Genomic DNA, 13,783 nt, shown 5'->3' with positions numbered 1-13,783 from the left:
GACCTGCAGCCGATATGATCCCTCGTGGTCCCGCTGGCCCACTCAAAACACACAGCTACGGAAGAAAAGTACTCACAGCAGTTATCAACACATCAAGTGATTCACTTTCTCCATTACCTGAAGGCTTTAAAAGATGAGCGAGAGAAAGAAATAATCTAACGTCACGTTAAAACTATTGTTCCAAAAGTCAGGATAGGAAAAGGTTGTAAAAAAAAAGAGACACAATAATAATAATAATAATAATAATAATAATAATAATAATAATAATAGTACAGAGATAAATACTAACGATCATCGGAGAGGTGGGTAGCTTAATGGCTTCCTGACGATGTCCAGTACCACACATTACCTACACCCGCCCCCAGAGAGGAGTGTGGCAAGAGGCAGGTAGGCAGCATCTGGATTCCACTGTAGTATTCGCTTCATGTATCCAAACGACCAACACCACAGTCAAACATCCACTCACACAGACGTATATACAGCAGCATGAAGTTTTGTCCCCTCGCACTGTGTGTGTGTGTGTGTGTGTGTGTGTGTGTGTGTGTGTGTGTGTGTGTGTGTTAAAATAACTTTCGCTTACGGGCTGAGGTTTTGTCTGTCCCGACAAGTCTGATACACGGTTTTTCCCTAAGGATCAATATACATGCAGCTGGAACCGACAAGAACTGCATTGTGTAGATAATAGAAGGAAAACCCGTCCTCGCCGCCAGTCACCACTCACACGTTCCTCGTCTATCCAATCCTCCATCCACTATCCATTACCATCCATCCTCTTCATGGAACACTCCTTCCGCTAGTTACCTCCCGTATCCACTCATCCTTCACCTATCCTTCCATTTATCACCCATTGCCTGCTCCCTGTACCTTCCACCTACCATAAATCTGCCAACCACTTTCCATTTGCCAACCTTAGCGGTGTCACCCTGCAGCTTCCAGCACACCACCTACTCTTCTTTTACCTACCACTTGTTGCTCACCCTCTCTAGCCACCACCAGTCGCCCGCTCCCCTCTCATTCGTGCCATGTCCACCTAACTATAATCCGAACGTCCCCTCCACACTCGGCCACCATTAATCGCCCACCACCTGCTCCCTCAGCCGATAACCAATCCACCTCGACCCCCGTCCATTCTGTCGCTTTCCCTCTCCATTTACCACTCACTACCCACCACCAACTAGCTCGTCGTTCTATACCCCCCTAGATATAAAGATTCACTCCTCCAGCTGTGTAAGCCTCGCCTTGTTGTGACTGTTTACCTTCCAGTACTATAAGTCTGACTTCTTTGTCTCTTCTCTCTCGATATAATGGCTATCCCATCCTCGAGCCTTTTAGTAAAGTCAGTAGATCGTTTCAATGATATGTTTCTGTACCTTTCAGCATTATTTCTGGAAATAAGCAAATTCTGTCCGCATTCGTCCTAAATTTGTTTGAAGCGTCGAATTTGAAAAAAATTTTTTTTAACTTTTTCAAAGCAAAATGAAAATGAGGAATCATAAAGAAATCGCCATGAATTATAAAAAAAAGCAACTGATATATTTATATTTATCTCCCATGGAACATTACATATCAGACGAGCTCGTGAGGACAAGATGTATTATGTATGTACTAGTCACCTGTCTCTGTCATACCTGAGTACCAGTTTACCGAAGGAGCTCTCAGTGATGAAGATCGTTCTACATCATTCTGAAATCTGTGAAGTGTCCCTGGTGAAAGAAAAAAAATTTTCCCGAGATTTCCAAGGCTTCTTTCCTGGGTATTTCGTTGCCTTGGAGAGTGGCAGAATATCTTTAGGACTGAGATATAGGTAACCAAGCATCATTTTTCCATCTTATTATAGGAAAACCAACAAAAGGGCCTCCTTAGTGATATTTGCTTGTTGTTACGCTCTGTGTACACGAAGTCAAGGGAAGGTGTTGCTTTTGTCTGGATAAACAAGGCCAGACAACGGTATTGCTACTGCCTGGTAAATAAGTCATAGCAAAGACGTTAATGCTACCTGGGTTTACGAGCCAATAAATAATGGTGTTATTTTGTAGGTACTATGTGACCGGACGGGGCTTACTGCTTCCTTCTCTGGTCTCACAAGTATTTGTCACTCAGTTTTCCCATTCTGTTAAATGATTGACACACGGAGATCACAAGGAATGTAAGATTTTAGGAAAGGGTTTTCATCCATAAATGTACATGGAGAGCAATGTCTTAAGGGTGAACCATAATGCTATATGCTATTCCTCTCTGACTCACAGGTATGATGGACCTAAGAGCAAAATATTAGAAGTAACGAGATACTCAGACAAAAATATTGTTGAGGACTTTAAAGAACTTGGTAATATAAATCATCTGGCGTTAAAACCAAAACAATGCAATGATAGTTAAGATTTAAACATAAGATAAATTTCACAACAATACTTATGACTTACATCAAAATATAAAACACACAGTACTAGACAACTTACATTGACAAGAGAGTGAGAGACAAGACTGATGATTACATCGGAGCCTGAAGTCTTCAGCAGCACATTCGAAACTCTAATTCAGTGCATGAGCGTTATAGAGGACAGTCCGTGCGTCAGGTTCTCCTGGACTTCGATGCCCAACTGCTTGTCATCACGTGTGATGAACAGATCTTCTAGGAAGTGTGATCAATGAATAGGTTATTTCCTAAGAAATCAGAAGAAAATAATATTGTTGAAACTGCTGCCCTGAAAGTTAAACCAGTCCATCGAAATTCTCACCTTCGATCCCACCTGGACTCACGGTCATCCCGAATCCCTACCTGCATGGACACTTCTCGGTACATGTCCTCGGTGAAATCAGTCTGTGACATTTTTCTCAGCTCTGATTAAAAGAGTTGAAGAAACACCGAGTGAAATCCTTCAAGATTCCTTCTCTGTGGGCAAACCTTCCAGTGACTGGGGAACTTGGGGAAAAGAGTACTCTCGCTGGCTAAAGCTTGTACACCATACAGTGAACAGAACTGATGAGGGGCCTTCGTGGTGAATTATATTTACAAGGAAAGATAGCTTAACGTCCACCCTCCTCCTCACTCTGATGCTTTCATATTGGCATATCAGGTGGCCACTTCACTCACAGTGCCAGTAAGCAACCTGGCTTTTAGCTGATTACACTTGACAACAAGCACAAAATATCCGGTCTTCTACCGAGATGATTGAAGGTGTTCTAAATGCAATATGAACATGCTGATTCCAAATTTGAAGTCGAAATTGAGCTAGCAAATCAAGATTTTCAGTTATTGGAAAGCATATGATTTCAAGAATTATTCATCTATAAATTATATTGCATCAAAATTTACAGCATAGGCAATATAATGCGTTATTAATAACTTACTCCCTATAATAAAGTAACTAATAAACTATGTTTTAAGAACATTAAGGAACATATTCTTGCTGGAAGTAGAAAGCATTTTAAAATGCTTTAAGCATTTAAGTTTACGCTTATGACTAAAGTGGTACAGTGGTGTCTCTCTGAAGAAACCAACAATAGTCTCCCCTATCATGTTATAACTAACAGTGATGTCTCTCTGAAGAAACCAACAATAGTCCCCCCTATCATGTTATAACTAACAGTGATGTCTCTCTGAAGAAACCAACAATAGTCCCCCCTATCATGTTATAACTAACAGTGGTGTCTCTGAAGAAACCAACAATAGTCCCATATCATGTTATAACTAACAGTGGTGTCTCTGTGAAGAAACCAACGATAATCCCCTATCATGTTGGGACTGAAACGCCCCTGATAGCGTTCCTTCATTGTACTGATATTCTGGAAAAACCTTTCACCATGCTTATCACTAACAGCATCAGGATTGGATGGAAAGACGTTCAGGTGTGAATGAAGAAAGTTCATTGACAGGGATATACGTCAAGCCAAAGCTCTATAGTCGTCTGTGATGTTGTGTATTAACTCTGCATAATTGTCTGAAGGCTTCCCATGCAGCCTAGCTCCAGTGGGGTCAGTTTTCCAATTAAAACTGGTTCGGGTAAGAGCTCATACATGTGTGCCCAACAAATACTCTGGCCATAGGTTTTGCATCATTTAAAACTCCTCCAAATTTTTCATTTATATAAAGAAATCCTGCAAAAATAATATCTTTAAATAATATCTTTCAAGCATACACCAATGGCATATGGTGTATGTTGAATGTTCCTGGAATCTGGTCTTTTCTTGCCGGCCATTCTTTGATCTTTTAGTGGTTAGCGTATAAACAAGTTTGAGACCATTACTATTCCATTTGTGGTCGTTGTATTTGGTTAGTTTGAGTACAGTTTCCTTGGACTCGTTTGCTACGATACGAGTCACTGGCATAGATGGATTTCCATTGCCATTTTCAAGGAGCACTGCTATCAAACTGACCTTCCTGGAACCGATTAATAACCTACATTAATGAGAATGGTGTTCATAGCCTAGTTCTTTCGTAAGAATGTTGACCATCATTATCCATTTAATAGAATCCGGCTAAGTTAGTATGGTGTGCATGACACCAGATAGTTTTCTTCTTTCTGCTAAAAGCGGGATCCAAGGAATTCTGTCTTGTACTTCGATAGGAAGAGGTCACTGACAGGGTTATATAACTACAGTAGAATGATTGAGGTTGTTACAAAGTCTCAGATCAGTTTTATCAGTTTTTTCACTGCAGTGTCATAAGCAACTGGTGGAACAGGTATAGCAGTGACTTCACTATGTGACACAGGTATAGCAGTGACTTCACTGTGACACAGGTATAGCAGTGACTTCACTGTGACACAGGTACAGCAGTGTCTTTACTATGTAACACAGACTTTAATGATGACTCCCAGTCTGGCTCTGTTCTTGGTTCCCTTCGTGAAACTAACAACTTGAGCCATACAGAACCAACAGTTATTCAGATGATTCTCTGGTTGTGACCACACCATTGAGACTCCAAATGGCATTGATGTACGTTTCCCTGTCATCCATTGTGTCAGTCCAGAGGCACAAAGAATACGGTACGTGTTTGGAGTCTGTGTTTTATCTCGATCAACTATCTTGCAACCCAAATGGTGCTTGATTCGATTTATTATGTTTTTCTTGATCACGTAGTGCATACATGCTACATACATAGCAAAAGCTATCTGCACTGTTCAGCTCTATGACCCTTTTGAGTTTAGCGCTTTGCTATGATTACAATAATAATTTGCACTGTTAAGACATCCTCATATGTGCATGTTAATCTGAAATAAAAATTTCATATAACAGCAAAATATATCGAATGTAAATGTGGATATGTGTATGTGGCGAAGAATGACAATTTTAGGGAAAAAAAAAAATGTACACAGTGAATAGTAACATTCTGTAAATATGTCTGAACACTGAGACGACTAGAGCACAACTGATGCTCTCAGACTGTTCCTGACAATCAGACATGGTACGCATGAGTCGTGTTTATGCATGTAAGCAGACAGCCACAAGGCTTTTTCTCAGAGTTGTATTCAAATTATTACATGCGAGGCCTGGTCATGGACCGGGCCGCGGGGGCGCTGACCCCCAGAACGCCCAAGAGGTGTACTCCGGGTAACATAGACCCACATGTGTTGCCAATATTCTATGTGATAAGTTATTCTGACTTCAAATTTAGCATGATAAAATGTAATCTAAAGCGCTTTCATTTATAGAAGCAGCAGATTTATTGATGTCCAGTGTTATTGATGGAATGCATTATGTCTGGTTGCATGTGATGCACGCAGAATGAAAATGACGTACTCGGTGCGCATCACGCATCATGCACCACATAATCGTATACCAGTGAATGTTATAATATCCTGCCTATCACAGTTTCTGCCTCTTCTTCGAGGCATCGCTTTGTTTCGTGAGTTTTTCAACAAGGGTAACTTTCCGGAGCGAGTGAAGAGGTCGCTTGGCACCAACCTCTTGTTCACAGAGCAGACAGCAGGACTGTAAGTCAGTTGCTGATTCCCAGTTAAATTAAGACCCAGAGTAGGATGTTGGCCATGTGGCTGCTTTCACCAGCTTTCAGTAGCAATTTCGGTAACTTTTATATTACCTTTCGGACAGTTTGGCAGCAAAGAAAAAGTCTTGAAGAACAAATATCAACTTTCTGCCACCAGTAGCATAGTAGGCCAAGAGAGCATCAACAAAACAACTCAAATGCACGAACTCTGTTCTTATTCTTGTTCCTGCTGAGAACTGGCCACTATAATTTTTTTTCGAGATTTTCTTGGTAGATGATGCAACGGGACCAGTCTATCACAGGAATGGGAACTACAAAAGACATTCAAAATAATTTTAAGTCAACAGGAAGTGGAATAGTCTGGGAAGTGATTTAGTGAAGGCAGGATCTATACTTAGCTTTAAGAAGAGGTTTGATAAAGCTCATGGAGCAGGAAGAGTGACCTAGTAGCGGCCAGTGAAGAGGCGGGGCCAGGAGCTGTGACTCGACCCCTGCAACCACAACTAGGTGAGTGGAACTAAGTGAGTACTGCAAGGCCAGCATTGCTACAACAACAGACTACAAAAAAAGGAAATTCCTGGGTAATTAAATAATGCTGCAAATCTAATATGAATCACTAAATATGACAAAATAAAATAATCTCTCCTGTCTCCCCTTCATCCTAGCTGTCTCGTCCGCCTCTTCCAGTAATATATTGTCCTCATTGCCCCAGATCCGCCTCTTCCTTATTAACCCCATCCCCTGGAGTACTGCACCAGGCAGTAGCACGGTCGCCCCACCTGGTTGTCGTTTTCCTCAGGTGTTGAACGACGCGCCGCTGCTACCAGAGGACTCTGACCACAAGACAATGCCGCTGCTGATGGAGTCGCCGCAGTGCGTTCTCTTCGGCACCTTCATGATATGGTTTGCCTCCATCACCATCAACCTGGGACCCACCTTTCTCTCTGGGGCGCTCGCCGCTAATATAGACGAGGTGGGCGTGTCTCCCTGTGTCTGTGCTTGCCTTTCCGTGTGTCTGTACGTGTCTCCCTTGTTTGTGCATACCTTCCCGTGTCTTCCTGTGTTTGTGCATACCTTCCCGTGTCTTCCTGTGTTTGTGTTTGCCTCTCCGTCTGTCTGTAGGTGTTTTCCTGTGACTGTGCTTTCCTTCCCGCGTGTCTATAGGTGTCTCCCTGTGCCTTTGCGTGTTTTCCCATGTGCTTACGCATGTCTCCCCGCGTGTCTTGAGTTTCCTTGTGTGCCTTGTTTAGTCTGGCTGCTTCATGTTCTACCACTGTAAGCTTGATTATATGCAATCAGAAATATTATACATTTGCCCTCTCACACCACTGTAATGGTTTAGAGAAGGCTGCGTTTGCGTTTTTGCTTCTGACTTCATTAACAGTGTTTTGTTATATATTCTTTTGATGTCCTCTTATGTTTCTTCTCTCATCTTCCTGTCTGCTTTTAATCTGTCAAACTTTCCCTACATCCTCGTTAGCTGTCTGTATGTCTGCTTGTCTGTTATCATCTCTCTTACGTGCTGGTAATCATTATCTGATTTCACGAGTTTTGCTGGTTTTTTTTCTCTCCCTCACTTGTCACTGAGATCTCCGCTTAGCTTTTTCCCAACATCGTTGAATTTCTTCTTCAACTGATTTTATGTGTCAGATTGCATGATTGTCTTCATGTAGGTCTACCTGACGTCTTTGATTGCTTCTCTGGTTGTTGTCTCAGTGAAGATTATTTTTATCTTGCCACTATACTTCCGGGCCGCTGAAGTATAGTACCCCCGGCGGGCCGCGGGGGCGTTGACCCCCGGAACTCTCTCCAGGTAAACTCCAGGTATCTGACATTCTGAAAGTTAAATAGGTGTCGAAGGATGTGGTAGGACGATATTAAAGGTGATAGATAGATTCAAGGGAAGGAATAGAGGGTGTGTATTGTAATTGGTGTGTTTGTGTGTGTGTTTACTCACCTATTTGTGTTTGCAGGGGTCACAGAGCTCCTGGTCCCACCTGTGTGTGGATTTTTGTGAGTGCTCACTTGTTTGTACTCGCATTTTCTCTAACCAACACGATATTTCTGTCCTGAGGAAGTCTCGTTATACCTGTCTGATCCTCTAGTTGTGAAAATACTTGTTGTGGTACAGCAATAAATGACTTCTACGTTCTGTACTTATGCTTTTCTCTTTCCTGCTTTATATGTGTCACCGTGTTTAAGAACTTCACTAGTGTCGTAAGACGGATTTACCCCTGTCGAACTATCTTGTTTCCCCACTTTCATAATCATTAGTTCTCTATGCACGTAACCATTGTCCTTCAGAACATCTGAGATATCTTGAGAATTACCCATATCAACACTTTATGTCTGGAGTTTAGAATTATTTGTGTCTGTTCCCGTGCTTGAATATTGCTGTTATATTTTATATCTTATTAGCATCTACCCCATTTTCAGTCAGTTGTTAAGATTTTTGTCGCTTTCACAGAGTGCTTTTGTTCATTCTTTCAAATCCTCATGAAGATGCATTATCAGGGGTAATTGATTATGATGTATCCACTTCGCTCAGCAAATTTTAAAATCATTTATTGATCTAGAGATGTTTTCCAGTCTCTGTTAGTCTACCCTCTTCTTGATTCCACTGCTCTTCTTGATTACACGACGACCACCTTTTCAAATCGTTGGTTCATCATCCCTCTCCCTTCCTTTCTCTCTCTCTCTCTCTATCTTTATCTCTCTCTCTCACTCTCATATTTCTCCTACCTGCAGGAGCACAACGCCCCGTCATGTCCGCTGATCACGGGTCCGTTGCGTCACTATGTGCTCAACGTGTTGTGGATCGTCACCAACGTGCTGGTGGTGCTGCTCACAGTTTACCATCTCTACAAGCTCTACCGTGACCTCTCCACCTCCTCCCTGGAGGCTGTGCGGATAGCCTCCCTCGTCACCACCATGATCAGTGTATCCACGCCGCAGAACCAAGGTAGGTCACGCCGGGGCTACGTTTCTGGAAAGGGAGAGGAACCACAAACATCTTATAAACAAACAGAACGGTTTATCTATATGAAGGCACATACAACTCAAAATTACTAGCCCAACAGCTACCCTACTTCTACACATATTGTTTTATCCTCTGACAAGCTGTATATTAGTAGAGTTGTTATGAAGGGCTATTTATCTTCTTTCCGTTGCCTCGTCTTGGTGATTTGAAGGTTTTTACGCACGTCGCTTGCAGTCTCTGGTTAAATGACGAGGATAGTGAAGCTTTGAAAACATCTGTTCTAGGATGGAGCTTTTTTCTTCAAGGAATTCGCTGCTGCAAATACGGAGAGCATTTAGGAAGCAGCCTCTGGTGCGCCGCGTTTAGCCTTGGTATCTTGGTGCGAGCAGTAGTGATGGTTCTGCTGTTTGATAGGTTTGCGGGGAACGTTGAAACGTAGTTCATGATCAGATTTGCAAAGTAGAACATCGTGGAGAGTTTTAGTGCCATCGACTTTCTCGTCGAGTGTGAACTGGAAAGAGGACTCGACCTGGTTGAGCTTATGATGGAGTGCAGAGACGTCGAATCTTCAAGAAGTTAAGAAGAGAATGTCATAAACATAACGGAGCCAGGTGACCGAGAAGGAAATGATAGAGAAACATGTCTTGACTCCAAGATGTTCCACGTATAGGTTCACCAGACGATCACTTACTGGTGAATCTATTGGTAGGCCGAAAGCCTGTTAAAAGAAAGGATTTTAAAGGATAGAAACAGTTAAAATCAACTGATAGTTTCCTAAGATCTACAGACTCGCTGGTTGCATCAAGAAGATCGAGTCAGTCATCAGCTTTTCGTCGTAGGAGAACGATGGCTTGTGCTACAGTGGACTTGAGTAAATAGGAACGTGATGAATGGTTTGGAAAACCGACAAGTTGAAGATTGAGACACTTATGCAACATATGGGAATCTTTATTCAGGAAACTTTGTGGCGAAACGTTTCCTGAATAAAGATTCCCATAGGTTACATAAGTGTCTCAATCTTCAAACAGGAACGTCACGTCTGGAGTGTTTCTTGTTTCTGATGTTGATTATCACATGCAGTTGAGAAAATTACCAGAATGCCTTAAATGTGTGTGTGACTGATTGATGCCCAAGAGTTTTAACAGATATTTGAATAGAATCTTTGATAAATTGATGACACACTTGACGATAAATTGATGGCACATTCAATGGTATACTGATGACACAATCCACCCTCCTATTACAGCCTGCTACTGTGTAATAAGGAATGTGTTGGTTTAATTATTTCTTTCGAAAACTGGTTCCTTCACCTTTATATCTACCAGCGGAAACTTTGTGGTCTTGTCGACTTCAATATTTATTATCCTACAGCAAATATATTACAGAATTTCAATAGTTCATTTGCGTGTGAATGTTCGTTTGTGCTGCCCTCTGATATTATATTTACTTTTAAATTATTTGATACATTCTTTCATATTATATATCCCAAACTGAAAGATATTTGGAGTTAGGTTTGATAGATTTCATACAGCTTTCAAAATCTTCCTTGAGCTGTTGGTAAGTTATGTCCGACGACTTATATGCAGATACAACGACTAGATTTTTTGTTCTCAAATTTAATACCAAAACATCATCTATATCACTCGTGATGTTCAGCAACTTTGTGCAAATGAACGACTCTCGAAGTACAGGACACTCCCCTCTTGTTATCTCTTCTTCCCGCCGCATCCAGTGAAGTTGTGCCATGAAATCTATACTAATTTGTCAAAATGATCTTTTTTTGTTAGTGTTTGAGAAAGATGCAAAAACTGTGTTTGTCTCCGTTAGTAGTCCTCTAACTGGCGGCTTGATGTAGTTGATGGATGGATTAAAACTCTGTATATTTGCCAAAAAAAAAGTGATATTGAGCTGCCTTCACGACTCACGAAATCGTGATAACGCAACTGCAAACAAATCAGGGAATAGGTCGGATGTGAACCCATGGCGAGTGTGTCCTAAAACTCACAGGCACAGAGCCAGCTGGCCCAGTGGTTAACGCACTGTCCTGTTATCACTCACTTGCCATGGATTCAAGCCTCACCCGTCCCCTGATTTGAATTGACTCTTTCTTAATTATTTTTCTGTTGTCATATAGATGTAAATATGATGGCAGGTTCTGGAGTCGTAGGTCACTCACTGTGTCAACATTCCAGCGAGGCTCCGAGATGCTGGAAGGTCACTCACTGTGTCAACATTCCAGCGAGGCTCCGAGATGCTGGAAGGTCACTCACTGTGTCAACATTCCAGCGAGGCTCCGAGATGCTGGAAGGTCACTCACTGTGTCAACATTCCAGCGAGGCTCCGAGATGCTGGAAGGTCACTCACTGTGTCAACATTCCAGCGAGGCTCCGAGATGCTGGAAGGTCACTCACTGTGTCAACATTCCAGCGAGGCTCCGAGATGCTGGAAGGTCACTCACTGTGTCAACATTCCAGCGAGGCTCCGAGATGCTGGAAGGTCACTCACTGTGTCAACATTCCAGCGAGGCTCCGAGATGCTGGAAGGTCACTCACTGTGTCAACATTCCAGCGAGGCTCCGAGATGCTGGAAGGTCACTCACTGTGTCAACATTCCAGCGAGGCTCCGAGATGCTGGAAGGTCACTCACTGTGTCAACATTCCAGCGAGGGAGATGCTGGAAGGTCACTCACTGTGTAATCAGGCTCCGTGGTTAGTGTCTCCTTTGGAATGGTTGTAATGTTTAGTGTCCCGTAGTTAGTGTGCAATGGATAGTGTCCCATGGACAGTGTCCCATGGATAGTGGTAAGCTTCCCTGGGTGTGCTGATGGAAAGCTTCCCTGGGTGTGCTGGTGGTAAGCTTCATTTGGGGTGCGGGTGGTAAGCTTCCCTGGGGTGTGCTGGTGGTAAGCTTCCCTTGATATGCTGGTGGTAAACCTCCCTGGGTGGGCTGGTGGTAAGCTTCTCTGGGTGTGATGGTGGTAAGCTTCCCAGGATGTGCTTGTGGTAAGCTTCCCTGGGTGCGCTGGTGGTAAGCTTCCCTGGGTGTGCTTGTGGTAAACTTCCCTGGGTGTGCTGGTGGTAAGCTTCCCTGGGTGTGCTGGTGGTAAGCTTCCGTGGGTGTGCTGGTGGTAAGCTTTCCTGGGTGTGCTTGTGGTAAGCTTCCCTGGGTGTGCTGGTGGTAAGCTTTCCTGGGTGTGCTTGTGGTAAGCTTCCCTGGGTGTGCTGGTGGTAAGCTTTCCTGGGTGTGCTGTTGGTAAGCTTCCCTGGGTGTGCTGGTGGTAAGCTTCCCTGGGTGTGCTGGTGGTAAGCTTTCCTGGGAGTGCTTGTGGTAAGCTTCCCTGAGTGTGCTGGTGGTAAGCTTCCCTGGGTGTGCTTGTGGTAAACTTCCCTGGGTGTGCTGGTGGTAAGTTTTCCTGGGTGTGCTGGTGGTAAGCTTCCCTGGGTGTGCTTGTGGTAAGCTTCCCTGGGTGTGCTGGTGGTAAGCTTTCCTGGATGTGCTTGTGGTAAGCTTCCCTGAGCGTGCTGGTGGTAAGCTTTCCTGCGTGTGCTGGTGGTAAGCTTTCCTAGGTGTGCTTGTGGTAAGCTTCCCTGGGTGTGCTGGTGGTAAGCTTTCCTGGGTGTACTTGTGGTAAGCTTCCCTGGGTGTGCTGGTAGTAAGCTTTCCTGGGTGTGCTGGTGGTAAGCTTCCCTGGGTGTGCTGGTGGTAAGTTTCCCTGGGTGTGCTGGTGGTAAGCTTTCCTGGGTGTGCTTATGGTATCTTTTCCTGGGTGTGCTGGTGGTAAGCTTTCCTGGGTGTGCTGGTGGTAAGCTTCCCTGGGTGTGCTTGTGGTAAGTTTTCCTGGGTGTGCTTGTGGTAAGCTTCCCTGGGTGTGCTGGTGGTAAGTTTTCCTGGGTGTGCTTGTGGTAAGCTTCCCTGGGTGTGCTGGTGGTAAGCTTTCCTGGGTGTGTTTGTGGTAAGCTTCCCTGGGTGTGCTGGTGGTAAGCTTTCCTGGGTGTGCTTGTGGTAAGCTTCCCTGGGTGTGCTGGTGGTAAGCTTTCCTGGGTGTGTTGGTGGTAAGCTTTCCTGGGTGTGCTGGTGGTAAGCTTCCCTGGGTGTGGGTTTTTTTTTTCCTGGGTGTGCTTGTGGTAAGCTTCCCTGGGTGTGCTGGTGGTAAGCTTCCCTGGGTGTGCTGGTGGTAAGCTTCCCTGGGTGTGCTGGTGGTAAGCTTCCCTGGGTGTGCTTGTGGTAAGCTTCCCTGGGTGTGCTGGTGGTAAGCTTCCCTGGGTGTGCTTGTGGTAAGCTTCCCTGGGAGTGCTGGTGGCAAGCTTCCCTGGGAGTGCTGGTGGTAAGCTTCCCTGGGTGTGCTGGTTGGTAAGCTTCCCTGGGAGTGCTGGTGGTAAGCTTCCCTGGGTGTGCTGGTGGTAAGCTTCCCTGGGAGTGCTGGTGGTAAGCTTCCCTGGGTGTGCTTGTGGTAAGCTTCCCTTGGTGTGCTTGTGGTAAGCTTCCCTGGGTGTGCTTGTGGTAAGCTTCCCTGGGTGTGCTGGTGGTAAGCTTCCCTGGGTGTGCTGGTGGTAAGCTTCCCTGGCTGTGCTGGTGGTAAACTTCCCTGGGAGTGCTGGTGGTAAGCTTCCCTGGGAGTGCTGGTGGTAAGCTTCCCTGGGAGTGCTGGTGGTAAGCTTCCCTGGGTGTGCTGGTGGTAAGCTCTCCTGGGTGTGCTGGTGGTAAGCTTTCCTGGGTGTGCTGGTGGTAAGCTTCCCTGGGAGTGCTGGTGGTAAGCTTCCCTGGGTGTGCTGGTGGTAAGCTTCCCTGGGAGTGCTGGTGGTAAGCTTCCCTGGGTGTGCTTGTGGAAAGCTTCCCTGGGTGTGCTGGTGGTAAGC

The 13,783-nt window shown here is 44.4% G+C and overlaps 1 protein-coding gene across 1 annotated transcript in view; it reads left to right on the top strand.

Moving 5' to 3' along the window:
- The window catches only part of LOC128684022 (uncharacterized), a 319,563-nt gene that overhangs the window by 110,059 nt on the left and 195,721 nt on the right, over window positions 1-13,783 (top strand). The window contains exons 3-4 of the mRNA XM_070093438.1: window positions 6,747-6,920; window positions 8,696-8,909. Coding sequence (XP_069949539.1) covers window positions 6,747-6,920; window positions 8,696-8,909 — 388 coding nt within the window. The remainder of the gene's footprint in view (window positions 1-6,746; window positions 6,921-8,695; window positions 8,910-13,783) is intronic.

Source organism: Cherax quadricarinatus, chromosome 3 (genome assembly GCF_038502225.1).
Source record: "Cherax quadricarinatus isolate ZL_2023a chromosome 3, ASM3850222v1, whole genome shotgun sequence".
Lineage (NCBI taxonomy): Eukaryota > Metazoa > Arthropoda > Malacostraca > Decapoda > Parastacidae > Cherax > Cherax quadricarinatus.
The sequence above is the reverse complement of the archived record's forward strand: the minus strand, read 5'-3'. Positions and strand labels throughout refer to the sequence as shown.